Consider the following 22,410-nt stretch of genomic DNA (forward strand, 5'->3'; position numbering starts at 1 on the left):
AATCAGTCTTATGTGGACTGAACGGCGAGGGAACAATTTATTCAACGTGAGAAATACTGCCATGGCCTCCAGAATGTTGATGTGGAAGGTCTTGAATAGAGCGGACCAAGTCCCTTGGACTTTCTGTTGGTGAGAGTGACCTCCCCATCCTTCCTTTGATGTATCTGTGTGGATGATGACTGAAGGTGGAGGTGGTTGCAAAGTTACCGATTTCTTCAGGTTCTTGGCCTTCGACCATGGCTTGAGAAGTGATCGTAGTCGAGTCGGTATTGGTCTTCTTAGATCTCTTCGAGCGTTTGATGCGTATCTTCTCCAGACTCCTGATGCATCCTTTAATTGTGCTCTTAAAAGCGGGTCTGTCACTGATGCAAACTGAATAGAGCCCAGCACTCTCTCCTGTTGGCGTCTTGATATCCAATCGGATTTCAGAAGTCTCTTAACAGATCCCGCTATCTCTCTCCTCTTCTTTGATGGAATGGAGAGGCAGTGTGACTGTAAGTTCCAATGTATTCCAAGCCATTGAAACTCCTGAGCTGGAGATAGTGGAGACTTTTTGATGTTGATCTTGAATCCCAGATGTTCCAGGAACTGGATCACTTTCTTGGATGCTTGCATGCAATCCATCTCGGATGCTGCCCACACCAGCCAATCATCCAGGTAGGCTACCACCTGGACACCTTCTAGGCGTAGTTGTTTGAACGACTGTGTCTGCAAGCTTTGTGAAGATCCTTGGGGCTCTGTTTAGCCCGAAGGGCATGGCTCGGAAGACGTACTTCTTCTTCTGTAGCCTGAATCCTAGGTAGGAGGAAAGTTGGCGATTGATTGGAATGTGCCAATAGGCATCTGCCATGTCTATGGAGACTGTGTATGCCCTTTTGGGCAGCAGGGTCCTTATGTGTTGAAGTTGAAGGGTCAACATCCTGAACTTGTAGTTTACTATGAACTTGTTGAGTGGCGACAAGTCCAGAATGACTCTGAGTTTGTCTGAGTCTTTCTTGGGAACACAAAACAGCCTTCCTTGGAATTTGATGGACTTTGCCCTCCTTATTATCCTTTTGCTCAAGAGTTCTCGGGTATATTCTTCCAGAACGGGGGTGGAGTGTTGGAAGAATTGAGGAAATGATGGTGGAGCTATCTTCCAGCTCCAACCTAGTCCGTTCTTGATCCGGCTGTGGGCCAAGGGCTCGAAGGTCCAACGATCCCGAAATGAGTGGAGTCTTCCTCCTACCGGAAGCATCTCATTGCTTCGGTTGACCGGAGGACTTGCCTCCTTGACCGCGCCCTCCCCTACTTCCTCTTCCTCTTGAGGAGCGTCTAGAGGAACCTCTATATGACCCTCTACCTTTAGGGCGAAAGGTAGTGGTCTGCCTCTCATAAGCGGGAGTAAAGGCTGGTGACTGGGTCACCACCTGCTGGGGTACCATCTGGTAGGTGGGTTGGGGTTGTGCCACCATCTGGGGCACCGCGGTCATGGGATGTTGTTGTCTGGCGGGGCGAGAGGGCAACCTTGGCCTCTTTGTCTTCCTTTTTGGTTGGGGACCCTCATCCGGGGAAGACTTCCTTTTTGACGACATGCCCCACTTCTGGAGAAGATTCCTATTCTCCGTGGCAGCCTTGTCGACTATTTCTTTGACCACTTCGCTCGGAAAGAGGTCCTTTCCCCAGATATTGGAAGATATCAACTTCCTGGGTTCGTGCCTCACCACAGCCGAAGCGAACACGAACTCCCTACAAACCCTTCTGGCCCTAACGAAGTCATACAGGTCCATGGTTAGTGTTGCCAACTGTGTCTTGGCCACAACCATAAACATATCTGGGTTTCTATGGTCGCTTGCCACTGCCTCAAAGGTGGTATGCGGCAAGCCTTCACTTTTGTCTCTTGCTCTCTGCTCAATAGAAAATCAGACAACTTAGGCAGATTCTCACTGAACTGGCGTCCAGCAATATCCGCCTCCAACTTCCCGACTGAGAATGTAAGATGTATTTCCTTCCAGTCCTTATGGTGTGTAGGCAAAGCTAGGAATAAGGGTCTACACTCCACAAGTGTAAGACAAGGTTTCCCTGCTTCTACTGCCTTCATTACAGCCTTGAACCCTTTTTCCATAAAGGGAAAGGCCTGAGTAGCTGGAGCAATAAAGGAAGGGTGTTTCTTACTCAGGGCTGGCACTTTAGAGTTAGTGAAGCCCTTGTCCTTCAGACTGCTAGCCAATAAAGCCTGAGCTTTTGCATGGTCAAGCACTATGACCTCTTTCGGCTCTGTCTCCTCCTTCGACACAGGTTCCGCCTTCAGACGGACGAAGCAGTCTGGATAAGACTCAAAGCTAGGCCAAAAGTCAACATCTTCGATGAGGACGGATCCCAGCTTTTCTGAAATAAATATTTTCCCGTTTGTCATAGGCATGTACAGTACTCTGCATGCCTCCACGGGTTCACGTAAGAACATGAAGGAAGATCCTTCACGTTGAGTCTCTTGCGAGACCCACGGGATGCTGCAAGCTGATGTATTTCCTTCTTCAATGCAGCTTCCCTTTCTTTGCTCTGCTTCTGAAACCTCTCCATCAATGACATGAGGGTAGACAGAGTCTTCCCCATCTCATCAGATGGAGGAGCAGAGGACGTTGAGGGCACTGGTTCTGGGGCTTGAACCGACGAAACGGAAACCGATTCGACTTCATCCTCTTCGGTATCAGGAGCCAAGGTAGATTCCTCTTCCTGACCTCCTGCAAGAAGGTCATTTACAGTGTCTTCTGACACCTCTGACATCCTCTCGTCTAGATAGATGTCCTTCATCGCATCTGAGACATCCTTATCTACGGAAATCTGGACACGAAGGATCTCAGGGTGAGGCTGTGGTATGATGGCATTCGCAGACGCCTTAGGGTAAAGATAGACCCGCATCCGTTCATTCGGAAGGTAAGGCCCCGTGGCGTTCTTCTGGAAGCCACGGACCCATCTACGCAGCGTACTCCGTGCTGCATCCCTTGACTTCGTTGTCTTGGGGTCATCGAAGGCCTCAGTAACCAAGGCTTTGCAAACGTTACATACCTTGGGGTCCCAATATTTGCGAGGTCCCTTGGTGATGGAACAGTGGGAGTGCGCCCTGCACTCCTCATGGCCGCAGAAGTCCTTGCTCCGGACGTTTCAGAAGACACTGCGGCACTTAGGGTGGTCCTCCTGTAAAGAGAGGAAAACAAAATGAGTATACGGTAGTTCATCTCACTTGATAAACTATATAAATATTATTAATAATATTTTTGCATTTTATTGCATATAGCTTAGGATAGGTAAGCTAGAAATTAATTAGGAAAGACACATACATGTGTTTCCTGCCCGGCCAATTGCTGCGACCTCCCTCAAAATTAAAACCTATGGTTATCCTATTTAGGAAGCCCATTGGAAGAGTTCTACCCTGTAAGGATAGATAAGTGTAACTTAATACCAGCTTCCAAAAGGATAAGATTGAGGGTCATTTATAACTGATCATCTATCAGTGCATAGAAAGAAAATTTCTTTCCTTATATAGTATGGTCTCAACAATAGACTGCGCATGGACACAGAGAGTATGTTGGAAAATTTAACTACTGTATATTTCATACTGTATAGTTTTCTGTTTGCTGTATGATCTATACTGCAAATACAGTATACTGGTTACTGTATAGTCATATGCTGTAGATCTAGTCGGCATGTTGCCAGTAAGGCTAGCACCTGGGGCATAGTACAGCCGGCGTATTGCCGGTTGCGATGGTTGCCGGCAGCCCACCGGATGCCGGTGAGTTGCCGGCCGCCGGAAGGTCATCGGCTGTCGGTGCACTAGTCCAGCTGGCGTCTTGTCGGTTAGGATAGTGGCCGGCAGTCTGAAAACGGCCGGCAAGGCGGCTCGTGGGTGCCGGTGCACAAGTCCAGCCAACGTTTTGCCGGCTAGGGTAGTGGCCGGCAGCTGCCGGTTAGGTTAGTACCCGGCGGCACTAGCCGATAGAGAGAGAGAATGCAAGGAGTGAAGGATGATGTAAGAGCTCTGCCTTACTGCCTTCCTCCAGAATGAGGGTTCAAATGGAAGGGGAGAGTATATCTTTCAGGCTTCCATCCATCCACAACCATTGCCGGTCTCTGCCGGCCACAGGTTTGTGAAAGGCAGTCCAAGAGAGGACTGAAGAACACTCTACAGTAAAGGGATCTTCTGCCGGCAGCCAGCCCAACCGGCACAGCACTCCCGGAGCCTTGCGTCCATAAGGGAAAGCTGAGCGACTAGCCCACTACACGCAGAGGCCCAAGCCGGCCCTACAACCTGCCAGCAAGCAGTGAGATTGTAGGACAACGACCAAAGGGTTGCGATGGCCAGGCCATCACTAAAGGACAGAGGTGGGAGGGGGGAAAGGGTCCTGTATAAGGTGTGGAAGGAGCTGGCAGGGTTGCCGGTCCTACCACACCTTAAAGAAACTCTGTTTCAGTATCGGCGCCATCCTAGGCGGCAGGAGAATATCTATTCTCCAGCCTAGGGGCCGGCAGCAATCTTGTCGCCCCCCCTAAACAAGAGTGCCGGCGCCATCCTAGGCGGCAGAAGAATGTCTTTTCTTCAGCCTAGGGTCTGCAAGCACAGTACTAGTCAACTAGACCACAGGGAGAAGGTAACAATATCATATAAGGCCTTCAGGTGTGGTCTAGGGAGGTCTAGCCTTCTATGCCGGAAGCTTAATCCGGCAGGGGAATGACTATTCACCCTGCCGACCAGCTGCCGGCACAAGACTAACTACTCTGAGGTTCTGACCAAAACCCGAAACCTGCCATCTGCGGTTACAGGGAAGGGACAGAAAACCCTAGCCTGGTTCTACCTGAATGACAACTCGAGGCACGACTGACTAGGGTTCTAGCCTAAGGCTAAAATCAGAGGGAAGGAGGGATTACCCTTAAATCTCCACTGGAGACAAGTATCGCTTTATATAATAATTCTACGAGATATCTATCTCCGCCTGAATTGATAAACGATACGCGAGGGTAACCGGGGAACACGTATGAAAGTATACTAAAGCCACTAGGCTAGTAGCCCAGTGGCAGCGAGAATCGACTACCTAAATCACAGAAACTCTCTTGTATACTATCTTTAGAAGAGGAAATTATTATGCAATCAATATATCTTACATGTATAAATTGCCTAAAAAGATTCATTTAATTTCATAACACTAGGAATGTCTATTATATCATGCATGAAAGTAAACTGAAACGCCTAGGTTAGGAAGCCTAGCGTAAGCAAGGTTCAGTTACCTAAATCGCCAAAACTATTACGAATACTATCGGCATAATATAAATAACTCCCAGCAATGAAGACTAAATAGCTAACATTATTTTATGCTATTTATACCGGGAAAGTCGTTCTAGCTAACTAAATAACTCATGCGTTACGAACGACAGCGCCCATGACGAGGCGTTCAGGCAACAGCTCTTCCATAAGTTAATTTGACTTGATTTAAATTCACAAAGAGGCAAGAGCTAAAATTCATACAATATAAAGATCAAATACTCAACTTTCCAGAGGCAGAAGAGGCTGGAGACTGGATGATAAATCCAAAATAATCCAATAACGAGAGAGCAACCGGGAAAATCACCGAGTGAGATCGCTACAGAAAAAGGAATAAACATGGCGGCGATGATGGCGCCATCTAGATACTCAAATAGTAACGGAGGAGGGGTATCTTATTAACAACTCCCTTCGTTTTTTGCCACTTTCCCCCTCAAAGCGTAAACGCTATTCGGGATGAAGATTGCTATGTGGCGTGTCAAGAATACGTCCTCTGATATTATGCGATATCCCTAAAGGGAAACTTTAGGGACATTCGCGCCAGGAGTTAGAATTCTGGAGACCTTAAGGTGAATTCTCTGGGAATATCACTGTAGTCAAATATATCCTAGGAAGCTACTTAAAGGAACCTTCAATCAGGACAACATGGCCTGAGCCCAAAAAAGGGTCTTATAGTTTACAGGGGAGAAAGGTTGCGGCAGATATACTGCCTACTTTCGGCTGTAAACTAAGGAAGCATGGCTTCCTGTGCCGACGCCGTCGTGGGCGGCAGAGATACAAAGATTCCCCTGTCGGCGACATTGTCGGCTGCAAGACTATACACCCTGAGCTACCGTCTTACTTCAAAGCCGGGATAATCGGCGGCAAAGAAGGTAGACGGTATACGACTATCTAAGTCAAGCCGGAGTTTACCACTCGCAGCGATGACGAAAGACAGAGGTTGCCGCTTGTAATGTCGGCGCTCAGGGAGGGAGAAAGGGTTTAGCCTCTTTTCTCTAAAAGAGAAAAGTATCGAACCATATCCATAAATTTTAGGGGATATATATCCCCGTCTGAATTAATAGGGAATGATACGATGAGGTTAAACAATGGGAATTACTTTACTAACGTATACTTAACGAGTTAGGCTAACCTAACTCCGGTGGGGACCGCGGCCAAGGTTGGTACTACCGGGGTCTCCGCCGTATACGAAAAGTAAAGTTACATATCGGAAGAGGAATAATTAAATAGTAAGCAATATCTTCATTAGTATAATTTGCCTAACTAGCTAGAAAAATTTTTTATAGCTAAATACCGGGAGTGTCGCATTACTGACAAAATAAAATGTATTTATCAAGAGCGACAGCGGTCTCAAAGTGGCCGCCTCCGGTGTCGCTACGCTCAACCAAACACACTTAAATTATTTGAATCTAACTGTGAGAAGGGAGCCTTGAAATTATACACAGGAAAGATTAGATACTCAACTTTCCAGAGGATGAAGATGCTGAAGATTGCATGATAATATTCCGAAATCCGTAACAAACACCGGGAATAGTGTGGGAGCGCACTTAGCTTAAATGCTACAGATTAAAGGAATGATGAGCTGTAGTAGTACGGGGAGGGGGTCCACAGGGTACCTAGATAACGACTCCCCTTTCGTTTGCCACAGTTCCTCCTCAAAGAGTTAAATCTATTCGGGGTGATTGCTATGTGTCGTATCTGAAAAATACGTCCCCTGATATTATATGACATCCTTAAAGTTATATTACGGATGAATCGCGCCAGGAGTTAGAATTCTGGAAACCCTCGGTTTATTTCTCTGGGAGTATCACTGTAGCAAATATCCCTTAGAAAGGCTACCTAAAGGAACCTTCCATCAGGACGACATGGCCGAGCCCAAAACATACTTATCGCAAGAGGGCTCTATTCCTTTATTAAGCCCATGTATCTGTTGAAGCAAAAGAAACTGGGGAAAATTTTAAAATTATCAATTTCACGGGTAAGTGTCGATTAAACTGGGCTTCTAAGAAGCAGCAATATGTACATCAGTGGAGATTCAAAGAAATAAAAGAAAGACACTAAATGTACCTCAAATTACTTTTTAACAAAAATACTCACACACAAGGTTGTTAAGAACACAATACTGTACAAACCCAAAGACTCTACAACATGGATCATGGTTCCTTACTGACATACGGGCACAGTGCTACAGTACACATTGCATCTAACTTTAGTCAATTAAAACAAAGAATTGCAAAGATACAGTCACAAATTACTGTATTCAAAACCAGTGCAATGTTTGATTGACATGGCTCTTTTGTGATTCAAAATGAAGAATCTATTAACAGTTGAAAATTGTTTAATTGTGACTTATAAGGGTAAGTCATCAAATACCCATTGACCAAATGAATGTGATCAATACCATTTAAGGGGGTTCTCTTTTTCAAATTAAGAACTCCACATTCCAACAGCGTTTAGTTTGTTTTGATTTATCAGATTCCTTGTTCCATAAAGTCTATCATTTATTAAAAGATGGTAGGTTGTAGGGACTATAAAAAATCAATGAAATGAATAGGTATATTGAATCAGATCTTAGTAGAAATGCACTTTTTATAATTAATATATTCTTATTTCTTTGAAAAAAAGGTAAGATTCATTATTACTTACTTATTTTCCATCATCAACAAATCCGAGGCATTGACACCACAACTGTGAACTGCAACTCTTACCTGCAAATAGCGAGCAACAAAATAAATCAATGAAATACAATAACACAAATTAAAGTATTTCATAAAAACTAGGAGCTTGATTACAGCACAAAGAAGCCAATATATCAAAGGAACACACCAATAACAAATCCATTTTTGGGCTCAGGCCATGTCGTCCTGATGGAAGGGTTCCTATAGGTAGCCTTCTAAGGGATATTTGCTACAGTGATACTCCCAGAGAATTAAACCAAAGATCTCCAGGATTCTAACTCCTGGCGTGAGTATCCAATAAAGGATTTCGCATAATATCAGGGGACGTATTCTAGATACGACACATGGCAATCTTCACCCCTAATAGATTTAACGCTTCGATGTAAGGGGGAAGAGTTGCAAAAGAAATGGGGTACCGTTCTAGGTACCCGGTGAATCTCCTTCCCTACTACTACAGCGACACCCTTCCTATTCTAGTAGCCTGCTAAGAGTGTTGTGCTCCCCCTTAGCCTGGTGTTTTTTACTAGTTTTTCAGAATTTTCAGCATGCAATCCCCAGCATCTTCGTCATCTGGAAAGTTGAGTATTAGTTCTTTCCTGTGTGTAATTTTAGTCTCCCTTTCCACAGTTAAATTCCAATAGTTTAAGTGTGTTTGGGTGAGCATTGCCGAGACCGGAGGCAGCCATTTTACGACTCCTGTCGCCCGTTACATTTTCACATATTATTTAGTTAGTAGGGCAACACTTCCTGGTTATAAAGCTATTATATTAGCTAGTTAGGCACGTTATACAAGATGTGATATTGCATACATGAAAATTATTCTTTTTTCTATTATGTGACTTTACTTATCGTATGCAGGCGGGAGCACCAGTGGTACCGATTACCTTGGACGGGGCTCCTACCAGAGCAAGGCTACTCTTGCTCATATATACCTTAGTAAAGTAATTCCCCGATTAGCCTCACCCTTATCATTTCTTCTCGATTTGAATGAGATGTTACAATCTCTCGAATCTATAGACAAGTTAAGATATTTATTCTCTCTCTGAGAGAAGAGGCTAAAGCCGTCATGGGCGGCAGCCACTGTCTCTCTTCATCGCCATCGAGTAGAACGATGTTCTTACTGTCCCCGGCTTTGATTCAGATACTGACATACTCAGGATGCCCTTGACTTGCCGACGACAATGTCATCAGCACAAGAAGTCATGCTTCCCCAGCTCATTGTTTGAGGAAGGCGGCATACCTGCCGCCACCTCTGATATCAATGAACTGTAAGACTCTCAACCCCTTCCCCATCTGTCCTTTAGTGATGTCATGCTGTCACAAGATTCTTTCACCGGTATTCTGACAATCATCCTGGCTTGCTAGGATGATTGCGTTACCGGCTGGTACCCTGCCGGCAGCAGTTAGTTCAACCGTCTCTGCCACCTTCCCCCTAACTTTCCTTCACAGGAAGTTAATAAAATTGGGGGAAGATTGAGACGGCTTCTGACGGCTTCCGGTGGAAAACCTAACATACTTTGGAAAGTCCTCAGCACTCTCTTGAGCTGCCATCCACATTCATTGCCGCCAACTTCATTGCCGCCAACTTCATTGCCGGCGACAGGCCTTTTGTGGATGGGTGGGAGCCAGAATCTGATAGATTCTTTCCCCTTCCATTGGAACTTTCATTCTGGTAAGGGGACAATAGGCGGCCTTATAGTCCTCCTCCTACACTTCCAGCTGTTATATTCATTCATAATAGCAGGAAACTCTCCTTCCTTAATCTTTCTCTCTCTCTTTCAGTTAGCACCGTCAGGTACTAACCCAACACCGGCAGTGTCTGCCGGCAAATTTACTGTACACAACTATACAGTAGTACATATGTTTTCTAACATACTCTGTGTTTCCTATCACAGACGATTGTTGAGACCATGATATTCTGTTGAGGCTGAATACTCCCTCAACACCCAGATGGTTTTCCTTGATCATCAGGGACTTAAAATACCTGAACAGTATTAATATAATACTACAAGTGGATAATGTTAGTACAGGTATTGCTCGACTTACGACCTATGCGACATACGACTATTCGACTTTACGACCATTTTTTCAGGGTGATGACGTCACAAGTTTATCGGAAATAGGACGAATATTTCCTTGAAAATAATCTATTTTCTTGTATACATATAAACTGATTTATCTTGGTAAATTATTATTTTCTTTTATTGTTAATATTCAGTATTTATTTTCAGTTAAAAATACATTAAGAAAAGTTTTAATATCTGGCGAGTTCATATTATGTCTGGTGACGTCACATCACCAGCGGAAAGCGTCCGGGCAATACAGTGATTTCCTTCCAATAGGCTAACGATTAATATTAGTATTTCCATTATCGAAAAATTAAATAACGATACAAAGTATTTTGAGGGTCTGTATCGGTTGTCATGAGTACTACGTAGCGTAAATTTGACTGTACGCTACTTTATTAATCTCTGATAATGGATCGATGTTTATCTAAAGAAAATATACTATCAGGGCAAATATTTTCTTGAAAATAATATATTTCCTTTTACATTATAAAAATAAAATACTTTTGTTTGTTAAGTTAGTATTTTCTTTTCATTTCTTGCGAGAAACAAAGAAAATGAATTTACATATTTTGCAAGTTATTCTTCGTAAAGTTTACTGTACGTCACGTGTCTTGTGACGTCATGTATCTGGCGGAAGCGCGCTGACAAACCGAATGATTTCCTTTCATTGTTACCGAGTAATCTTATTTCAGCATTCCCATCATCGAAACACCCAGTAACGATATCAAGTGTTTTAGTGATCTGTATCATTAGTTATAAGATTAGTACAACTTACCGTGAATTTAAGAAAAAAAGTCTGATGACGTCATATTTCTGGCGGAAGGCGAGGCAAATCAAGTGATTTCCTTCCGATGCATTACTATTCCCATAATCGAAACATCGAATAATGATATATAGAATTTTTTAATAATTTTCAAAAAAAATATGAAGATACAACTGAATTAAAAACAAAATAGAGAGAGAGAGAGAGAGAGAGAGAGAGAGAGAGAGAGAGAGAGAGAGAGAGAGAGAGAGAGAGAGAGAGAGAGCGTATTCCTTTTATAACTAATAATAAGGTCTATAAACGAACTGTATGGAAAATGTGATACCCTATAACATATTGGCGCTGATGTAATATGCACCATGAAGAAATGTTGAACGTCAAGAAAATTATATAAATCAGTGTTATTCGACTATATATATGTGCTCATAATAGTAATACGGCAGTGTGACCTTGAGATCAGCTGATGCCAACCGAACGTAAATCAAAAGTATTTGTTGATTATTGATATGCTCAAGAAATTGAACAATAAAATATAAACGTGCTTTAATAAACCACAATTAAACACAGTAATGTCTATTGAAATATAAAGGCTTAATATTGAACTATGAAGCTTTAAAAATGAACTACCCGTATGCGATTGCGAGAGCGAGCGCACACACACACACACACAGAAAGAGCTACAACGATTTCGCATTATACCTAATGATTAGACGAACTGTATGGAAACTGATTTCCTGTAACATATTGGCGTTGATGTAATATTCATCATGAAAATATTTCTAATAAGTTAAGAAATGATAAAAAAAATATACCATACGTATGTACACCACATTTTGATACGGTAGGTAGCGGCACTTTCAGATCAGCTGATCATAACCAAAGGTAAACAAAATTTTCAGTATGCGATTGTAAAATGCTTCCAAAATTGATAAATAGAATACAAAAATGCATTTATAGAGCATATGATATCCTATGAAACAAGAAAATGGAATAATGATAGACAGTAAGAAAATATTGACAAAATATGATCCAGATGATTGCCGAATCGTAACGTATCAAAATAAATCTACGGAAACTTCACTTTTCTAGTTCGACATACGGCGAACTCGACTTACGACTCATCTCTCGGTCCCTATCTCGGTCGTAAGTCGGAGACTACCTGTATAAGCTATTTACTAACTCTAACTCGAGTTCCTAGAGTTTCTCTACCTTGTATCCTCCCTATCAGGGAAACTGAATATTAATACTGACGGAGGTCTCAGCAATGGCCTGGGAGAGGAAATACAGATAGCGGTAGTGCTCGACTTACGACCTATGCGACTTATGAAAATTCGACTTTACGACGACTTTTTCAGGGTGATGACGTCACAAGTCTATCGGAAATAGTTCACTAATTGGACAAATATTTCTTTAGAAGTAATCTATTTTTTTTTATAAAGATAAACTGATTTATCTTGGTAACGTGACGTCATATTACTGGCGGAAAGCGACCGGGCAATACAGTGATTTCCTTCCAATAGACTAACAATTAATATTAGTATTCCCATTATGGAAATATCAAGTAACAATACAAACTATTTTATGGGTCTGAATCGATTGTCATGAGTACTACATAGCGTAAATTTTATTCTACGCTGTTTTATTTGATACCTGGTAATAAATTAATTTCTGGGCTCCGATCTGTGCCGCCCAGTGAAATGCTCCTTTAGCATCATTTCTAAGGTATATAACTGCTAAATAATACCAGAGAAAAAATTGCATAGGAATGCTAGGTGTGAACCCAGCTCGCTCACCTGAAAGGTGTCGGTATAAGTAATACGGGCGTGAAAATCACATGCAGAGGTCTCGTACCAATTAGATATCTCCTCGTCAACATCCCCCAAACCCAGAGGAGCCGTCCCAAGTCCACCACAGACCGTCACTACCAACAAGCCCACCCACGCCAATGACGTCACTCCTCATTTAGCATCGCTCTTGATAGTTGCTGTGAATTTTTCGCTGTGCTTTTTTGGATTTTTACACCCTTTCTGCTCATGATGTCGGATTCTCAAGCTTCCTCATCGAAGTTAAGTACCAGACTTATATTCTCTGAGCTTTCGGAGGTAGCATTTACCTTACTTTTAGTGTTATTCATGATTATTTGTTTCATTATTGTTGTCGGCCCCGCGACGCGGCGGCCATTTTTGTTCTTGCTACCTCCTGACCCGTTCTTAACGATTTACATTTGGTCCTTCATACTACTGTATTTGTTATTTGTTTTGAACCTTGCGCTATTACCGATGCTTGAGCAGTTATTTTACTATTATTGTTATCACCATGGTTATCCCATGCCGTGTTAGGTTATGGCGGCGCCCCTCTCGGTCAGTAACGTGAAGACGCCTTGTGCTGATATTTTAAGATTAGTTCTCTTACCACGATTCCATGGAATCGCTGTTATTTTAGAGTTTAGTCATTTATCTGAGGGGGACTCTCGATCGACAGTGTTTCATGTTTAGTTTACCATTCGGTTTGTTCCGTTCGTTGTTATGTTGGCACCCCTGTCCAGCCCTGGTCCTCCCCGTACTGGCGGGCGTGCCCTTATATTGTTTGTTTTCACTGCCTTTCTTGCGTCACCCTCTCTCTCTCATTTTTATTGTATCAGCTTATCTTGCATGCCTTAACCTAGTTATTTTATTCCGTGTTGTGATCATTCGTTATGTTAGTGTCTCGCGATCCTGGTCGGACAGGTTGGTACTCCTGTCCGCGCTCAGCCTCTCGCGATCGCCTCGTATCCATCTGCGGCTCTTGGCTCCTCCCACTCCCTGATATCGAGTATGCCTCTCCATACTCCTCTCCCCCTCTGTGGCTCCTCCCACTACCTGAGCCTGAGTATGCCAACGCATACACCCCATCCCCCCTGGGGATACCTGCCGTCTCTTAGAGACCTGGAGTCAGCTAATCGGGTTCTTGGCCGATCCCTCTCATCCGTACACTCCGACCTCTCCCCCCCATCCCTCCCCGGGATACCGCTTGACTCCTTGCCTTATCCGAGCCTAGATCTGTTACACTTGCGAGTTATTCACTTCCTTCTGCTACAGCCGGATTCCCGCCCTCTTCGATTGGCCATCAGGAGATCGGGAGTTTTGGTTGTTCCTTTGGTTGTGAGCTCTCTGTTCATTCCCCATGCGGGATATTACATGGTTTCATTGAGTGTTTATTACTTAAGGTTCTTTTTACTAGGGAGTCCTCCCCCTCCTACCCCGGTAGGTCTGGTGCTTGTCTCCCTCACTCAGTCGTCTCTCCGGAGCCAACGGAAACATGTTATGTTAACCTTATATCTCTACGTGTTCACTCTCTGATGCCTAAGGGATATTGTCTCCCTTACTCGGAATGATCTCACCATACACGGAATTCCCTTATTATTTATTATTAAGTTAATCATTAACTATACGGTTAATTCTAATTATTGTAAGTTAACTTAATTCATATGCTTTTCCTCCCGGCCCTGCCGGGAGAACATTATATAGTATCATAATGCTAACGTTTCTTATCGTTTACTTTAGTCCCAGCACACCCGAGATCCCCGTAGGATACTGAATTACCTGTGATACTTATGTATCCTTTATATTACAGGTGGTTCGCAGTATGATGACAGCCTGTGCAGCCGTTCTACAGCAAGCATGTGGACATGATGTGTGTAGGTCACACGCCCACTGTTCGGTCCACGTCGGCGACTTGACTGTCTGGCATCCCGACAACTGTGTGGTCTGCTACGACCTTGTCTCCACCCTCACTTCGGACTCAGTAAGTGTTCCTACCGTTATTATACGTTATAGTTTTACTTAAACTATTTTCGGAATTTACCTGCTATCTTACCGATGCCTACTATCATGTTCTGATAGCAAGGCATTTTCGTCCGTACCTAGGCTTCAAGCTAGGCAAACAAGCACACACCTTCAAAGTAATGCCATTCGGACTAAATGTAGCACCCAGAATATTCATCAAACTGGCAGAGACGGTAATACAAGAACTAAGAACCCAAGGAATTCAGGTAGTAGCGTACCTAGACGACTGGCTCATTTGGTCGAACAACATTGAGAACTGCCTGACGGCAACAAACAAGGTCTTATCATTCCTTCAACACGGGGTTCCGGATCAACTTCGCGAAATCTCGCCTAGTTCCGAAGTCGACTTTCCAATGGCTAGGGTTACAATGGGACCTAAACTCCCACACCCTACGCCTTCCATCGGCCAAAAGAAGAGAGATAGCAAGAAACACAAAACGTTTCCTCAAGGACAAATTGACGTCCAGAAGGAACCAAGAGAGGATTCTGGGTGCCCTCCAGTTTGCCTCAGTGACAGACATATATTACTGAAGGCCAGGTTAAAAGACATAAATCGGATTTGGCGTTCCAGGGCGAACAAGAAGTATCGAGACAAAAGAGCTAATCTCCCTCCAATCCTAAAGAAAAGGCTCCAACCATGGACATTGGTAAAGAACCTGGCAAAATCCGTCCCCTTGCAATATCCACCTCCAAAGCTGGTCATTCACACGGATGCCTCCCTAAAAGGCTGGGAGGGATACTCCCAGTTCAAGAAGACCCAAGGTCTTTGGTCACCAATGTTTCGCCAGCTTCACATAAACGTTTTAGAAGCCATGGCAGTGTTCCTCACTCTGAAACGCTTGACCCTAGCCAGAAACCAACACATCAGATTGGTTCTAGACAGCGAAGTCGTAGTTCGCTGCTTAAACAGAGGAGGCTCAAAATCGGGACACATAAATCATGTGATGTTAGCCATTTTCTCCTTGGCAACGTCCAACAAGTGGCATCTGTCAGCAGTCCATCTGGCAGGAGTAAGCAATGTAGTGGCGGACGCTCTGTCCAGAACGACTCCGGTAGAGTCGGAATGGTCCCTGGACCTCAAGTCATTCAAGTGGATTCTATCCCAGGTCCCGGGCCTTCAGGTGGACCTGTTTGCGACAGAGTCCAACCACAAACTAGAGTGCTACGTAGCTCCCAACCTGGACCCCCTAGCCTACGCCACAAACGCAACGTCACTGGATTGGAACATTTGGGAGAAGATTTATCTATTCCCTCCAATCAACCTATAGATGAAAGTATTGGACAAGCTCAGAACTTTCAAGGGGCAAGTGGCTCTAGTAGCCCCCAACTGGCCCAAGAGCAATTGGTTCCCCCTTCTGGTGGAACTGGGTCTCCGCCCCCGGCGGATCCCCAATCCAATACTAACACAGACAGTACAAACTTGCACTGTGTTCGCTTCCTCAAACGCTCGGAGTGCCCTAACTTTATGGACTTTATGAAATTTGCGGCCCAAAGAGGCGCAGATATTGACCCTCAAAGTACTTTATTTTTGGAATCAGATAAGAGGGAGTCCACCCTTCGACAATATGACTCGGCTGTCAAGAAACTCGCCAAGTTCTTAAAGGACTCAAAGGTTGAGAGAATGACTATGAACCTAACAGTAACCTTCTTTAGGACTCTATTTGAATCGGGCCTAGCAGCTAGCACTATTACTACCATTAAATCGGCCTTGAAAAAGATTTTTCAGATTGGATTCAATATTGACCTTACGGATTCATACCTCTCTTCCATTCCTAAAGCTTGTGCCAGATTGAAACCACCAACTCGTCCTACCGCAGTTTCCTGGTTTCTGAATGATGTTCTCAAATTAGCTTCTGACACTCATAATGAATCATGTGCCTATATCCCATTATTACGGAAAACTCTATTCCTAATGAGCTTAGCCTCTGGCGCTAGAATTTCGGAGCTTTCAGCCTTGTCTAGAAATCCAGGCCATATTGATTTTCTCTCGTCAGGAGAAGTTCTACTCTCCCCTGACAAAACATTCCTAGCAAAGAATGAGGACCCCCAAAACAGATGGTCCCCCTGGAAGATTGTTCCCCTTCCACGGGATACATCCTTATGTCCAGTTACAACTTTGAAAGCCTACCTAAATAGAACTTCCACTAAGTCCTCGAGGCCCTTATTTATTAGAGAGAACGGAGGAACCATCACCCTTAAAGGGATTAGACAACAGATTATGTATTTCATTAAACAGGCTAACCCAGAATCATTCCCTCATGTCCATGATATTCGAGCTGTAGCTACTTCTATTAATTATTTTCATCACATGAAATTTGATGACCTCACAAAATATACAGGCTGGAAGTCCCCAACAGTTTTCAAACGCCACTATTTAAAACCTTTGGAAGCCCTAAAATTTGCTACAGTGGCAGCAGGAAGTGTGGTTCCTCCTGATCATCATGAATCTTAACCGCAAGGTCTTGTTTTCCCCTTTTACTCTTCCCCTTACCTGCCTTACTTATTTTCCCTACAGTGGTTTGGTGTATCTTTTGGATCGCATCCTTCAGTTGCATCCTTATGTACAGTCCTTGACATTTATATTTTTTGCCCATGTTCACTTATATTCATTCGAGATTGTTATATTTTATCCTTACAGTAATCCATTGTCCTGGTATACTCTTAGTTGAGACCTTATTTTGATGCTTATGTCTTTCTCCTATATAACCTAGGATTATACATTTAGTTTGCATCCCATGTTTTATACTTATATTGCATTTATTGTTACGTAAGGAGTTCTCCTTTTCTCGAATGCCATGTATTTACATTTACGTGTATTAAATCATGTTTTTGATATGTTTGACTTTAATTTTTCTTTTTTCATTTAATATTTTGGTTCCAAGTTTGGGACCATTTCTCTGGTACTATTTCACTGGGCGGCACAGGTCGGAGCCCAGAAAAGGGATTTTGACGAAGGAAAAATCTATTTCTGGGCGAGAGACTTGTGCCACCCAGTGAACCCACCCTCTGCTCGCCCTCCCTGTTGGACCCAACTTGGGTGCTATGAGGAGTGACGTCATTGGCGTGGGTGGGCTTGTGGGTAGCGACGGTCTGTGGTGGACTTGGGACGGCTCCTCTGGGTTTGGGGGATGTTGACGAGGAGATATCTAATTGGTACGAGACCTCTGCATGTGATTTTCACGCCCGTATTACTTATACCGACACCTTTCAGGTGAGCGAGCTGGGTTCACACCTAGCATTCCTATGCAATTTTTTCTCTGGTATTATTTAGCAGTTATATACCTTAGAAATGATGCTAAAGAGCATTTCACTGGGCGGCACAGGTCGGAGCCCAGAAATAGATTTTTCCTTCGTCAAAATTCCTTATTTATCTAAATAAAGTAAACTAATAGGACAAATATTTTCTAAGAAATAATATTACCTTTTACATTATGGAAATGAAATACATTTGCTTGGTAAGTTAGTATTTTCATTCACTTCTTGCAAGAAAAAAGAAAAGGGATTTACATATTTTGCAAGTCATTCTTTGTCGACTCTACGTCTTGTGACGTCATCAGAAGCACGCTGGGAAACCGAATGATTTCCTTTCATCCTGTTACATAGTAATCTTATTACAGTACAGTATTCCCATCATCGAAACACCGAGTAACGATTAGTGGTCTGTATTAGTAGTTATGAGAATAGTACTACTTACCACAAATTTAAGAAAAATAGACTGATGACATCATATTTCTTGTGGAAGGTGAATGGCAAATCAGGTGATTTCCTTTTGATGTGTTACTGATATTCCCATAATCGAAACATCAAGTAATGATAAAAAGAATTTCAAATAATGCTTAAAGAAATGTGAACATTTAACAGGGAATTAAAAATCAAAATACAGAGAGAGAGAGAGAGAGAGAGAGAGAGAGAGAGAGAGAGAGAGAGGGAGAGAGAGAGAGATTATGAAGATATTTCAAATAAGAAAATTACATAAACAATGAGAGAGATTAATTATGAAGATATTTCGAATAAGAAAATTACATAAACAATGCTATGTGCGCATAATCGCAGTACAGTAGCGTGACCTGGAGATCAGCTGATGGCTACCGAAAGTAAAACCAAAGTAATTATTAAATATTGACATGCTCCTGAAATTGAAAAATAGCACATAAACATGCGTTAATAAACCACTATTAAACACAATAATTTCTAGTGAAATATGAAGGCTTAATAATAAAATAAATATAAATACTGTATAAAGCTTTAAAAATGAACTAGCCGTACGAACACACGTACACATACAGAAAAGGAGAGAGAACATATTTGTATGGTTAATAATAATGGCTATAAACGAAGTATATGTAAACTATATCATGTAACATACTGGTGCTGTATATAATATTCATCATGAATATATTTCAAATAAATTGAAGTAATTACATAAAGAATACGCCATTTGTATGTGCAATGCAGGACCGTTAAATCAACAGCACAGCTGATCACAACCAAAGGTAAAAAAAAAAGTTGGCAATTGTTGACTGCAAAAGTGTTTCCGAAATAGAAAAATAGAATACAATAAGGATTTATTAGAGCATAAGATATACTATGGAACAAGAAATTAAATAATGATATACAGCAAGAAAATATTGATAAAATATGACTTTGATGATTGCCGAATCATTACACAGCTTAATAAATCTACGGAAACTTCCCTTTTTTAGTTCGACATACGCCGAAATCGCCTTACGACAAGCCTCTCGGTCCCTATCTCCGTCGTAAGTCAGCGACTACCTGCATGTGTCTTTTCTATTTCCTTTCAAGCTTACTATCCTAAGCTACCATAAACAACAGTGATTACTATTGTTATTATAAACTGTATGCTTTTATATCACTGATATAAAAAACAAAAAATACTCATTTGGTATTTTCCTTTACAGGATGACCCTATGGAGAAGTGCGGAGCAATGTTCTGCAACCACAAGGGGAAAGACTTCTGTGGCCACACAATGTGCAGGACCCATGCCCCCTGTTGCATCGTCACAAGAGTCATAAGTATTGGGACCTGAAGGGTTGCCCCACTTGCTCAACCCTGCTGGCCAACGGCTTCGGCGAAGCCCCCCTAGTTACCCTAGAGACTAGGGATACAGCGAGGGACACCCTTCGCAAATGGGTAAGAGGGTTCCAAAAGAACTCTCCAGGACCATACTTGCCCAATGACTCCCTGAGGTGCCTACTGTTCCCCAAGGCTCTGCCAAGTGCGGTGGTGTCCCAGGAAACCTATTCCAGGTGGAAGGCACATACACAAACCCACAGCTAATAGTAATTTCAAGACAACTTTCTAATATACTTCCATCAGGACGACATGGCCTGAGCCCAAAAATCGGATTTTGATCGAAATGAAAAAACTATTTTTGGGTGAGAGAGCCATGTCGTCCTGATGGAACCCACCCTTTTGCTGATCCCTCCCAAAATTACTTTATCTGTGGCCATTTCTGCCTAACGGCAAGAATAGGAATGGCGTCGCAGTAGTAGTAGGGAAGGAGATCCACCGGGTACCTAGAACGTACCCCATTTCTTTTGCCACTCTTCCCCCTTATATCGAAGCGTTAAATCTATTAGGGGTGAAGATTGCCATGTGTCGTATCTAGAATACGTCCCCTGATATTATGCGAAATCCTTTATTGGATACTCATGCCAGGAGTTAGAATCCTGGAGATCTTTGGTTTAATTCTCTGGGAGTATCACTGTAGCAAATATCCCTTAGAAGGCTACCTATAGGAACCCTTCCATCAGGACGACATGGCTCTCTCACTCAAAAATTGATTTTTTACTTTGATCAAAATCCGTTTTATCGTAGAGTCTTCAATTTTCCTAAAAAAACTCATAAACGTTTTCTGAAGGCCAAAATATTGATAAGAATTATACAGTGCCATACTCAAGATATATTTTTAAATAAATACATTTTATAAATACAAAAGCCTTCAATTACCTATCCTGCTTGGTCAACACTTCAAACATATCACAGATTTTTAAAGTAATTTGTATTATTCCTAACTATACAAACCTGAGTCCTTTAGGTAGGGAATATGTTTTCAGCACGAGCTGGACAGCCGTTGAATCATTTTAATGAGCAGTTAAGTCACAATTGGGAGCGAGAACAAGGAGCCCCACCCCTCACCTGTCAAAGTCTTGGCAGACCCAACAAAATCAGGATTTCTGTCGCTATCTGAGTCTCAACGACCACTCAGAGCCCACGACTTGAGTCCTGCTCAACTTGTCCACCAATACACTCTGCAGTGACATGGTACCTCTTTGTTTGTTTATATAGGCCACCATGGTGGAGTTATCGCTCATCAACACCACCAAGTGACCTGTTAGAAGAGGGGAAAAAATGCTGGAGTACTAGAAAAACAAGACTTAGCTCCAATACATTTATATGGTCTTGACGCTCCTTTTTGGACCAGAGTCTGGAAACCATATGCTGACGAAGGTGTGCTCCCCAAATTTCCTTTCACACGTCCATGAATAATAGGAATTCCGGAAGTGGTGTCAAGGGTAGCTAACCCTTAAAAAGGTTTGACTCGTCCAGCCACCAATGAAGATCTTTTTTGGCCTCTTCCACTATCAGCTCTAGTGAGAGGGGATGATCGAGACGTTGAGACCAACACCCTTTTAACTCCCACTGAAGTGACCGAAGGTGAAGATGACTGCCTGGTACTAGGCGTTCAAAGGATGTTAGGTGTCCTAGTAACCTCTGCCACTAATGTGCTGGCAGATGAGGCTATCAAAAAAGGGGAGCAACACCTTTCCTAGGCGAGATATCCTGTCCTGAGACAGATAAATTATTTTGAGGACCGTGTCTACGTCCATTCCGAGGTAAGTAAGTCTTTGCATGGGCATTAGCACAGACTTCTATTGATTTACCAAGTTTCCTAGATTGTGACAAAACAAATGGAGTCTATCTCAGTTCCTCCAAGTCTGCCAGAATTAGCCAATTGTTCAGGTATCGTAGGATACAAATACCGCTGGTGTGTGCCCATGCTGAAACTTTTGGGAAGACTTGTAAAGATGTTAGAAGCTATCAAAAGCCAAAAGCAAAGTACCCTGACTTTGAATACTTTGTCGGCAGGGCTACTATTAAATATAGATACGTTCATACCTCTCTTCATGAAAGAATCTGCTTACGAAATTTTCAAGGTGCGAAACGAGATGCGAATATTTTTGACTCACTTTGCGAAAAATGTTTCATTTTAAGAAAAGAGATTTGCCAGCCCGGCAGAGAATAAAATAGTCACTCAATAAAAAGACGTGAAGAAAATGGGTTTGGACAATAGAAAATGTAGCTGTAATCTATAACAGGGATAACTATAATAGTACAGTACATATGGTACTGTACATTTTGTATATGTTCAGTATTTTACTGTATGTATTGTATTATTTTCCATTTATCATTACATTATGTTGTAATAACACCTTAATTTACAGGTATTAACAGTTTATGTATATTGAATGGTTCAAATGTATTTGGCTGTACAGTATTTCATTGTGGTTATACTGTAGCTTTATTTTAAGATTTAATGTTGTGTTTTGTGCAGTTTCAAATGAATTAGGCAATTTGCATATGAAATGTGACTCACAACATGAAAAAATCACTTTACGAAAGCCACTCCAGAAAGAATTAATTTTGTGTTGTGAGGCATTATTGTACTTCCTGGAGGATGGATGGATTGGGATCTGGAAGTGCAAATTTTTTGGGTCGATAATAACCGTGAAGTCCAAAAAAGCCTGACCACTTGCCTGA

General features: G+C 42.5%; 1 protein-coding gene across 1 annotated transcript in view; it reads right to left on the reverse strand.

Moving 5' to 3' along the window:
• Positions 1-22,410, reverse strand: part of LOC137615251 (quinone oxidoreductase-like protein 2 homolog) — a 146,767-nt gene that overhangs the window by 118,944 nt on the left and 5,413 nt on the right. The window contains exon 3 of the mRNA XM_068344972.1: positions 7,940-8,001. Coding sequence (XP_068201073.1) covers positions 7,940-8,001 — 62 coding nt within the window. The remainder of the gene's footprint in view (positions 1-7,939; positions 8,002-22,410) is intronic.

This window comes from Palaemon carinicauda, chromosome 21, assembly GCF_036898095.1.
Source record: "Palaemon carinicauda isolate YSFRI2023 chromosome 21, ASM3689809v2, whole genome shotgun sequence".
Lineage (NCBI taxonomy): Eukaryota > Metazoa > Arthropoda > Malacostraca > Decapoda > Palaemonidae > Palaemon > Palaemon carinicauda.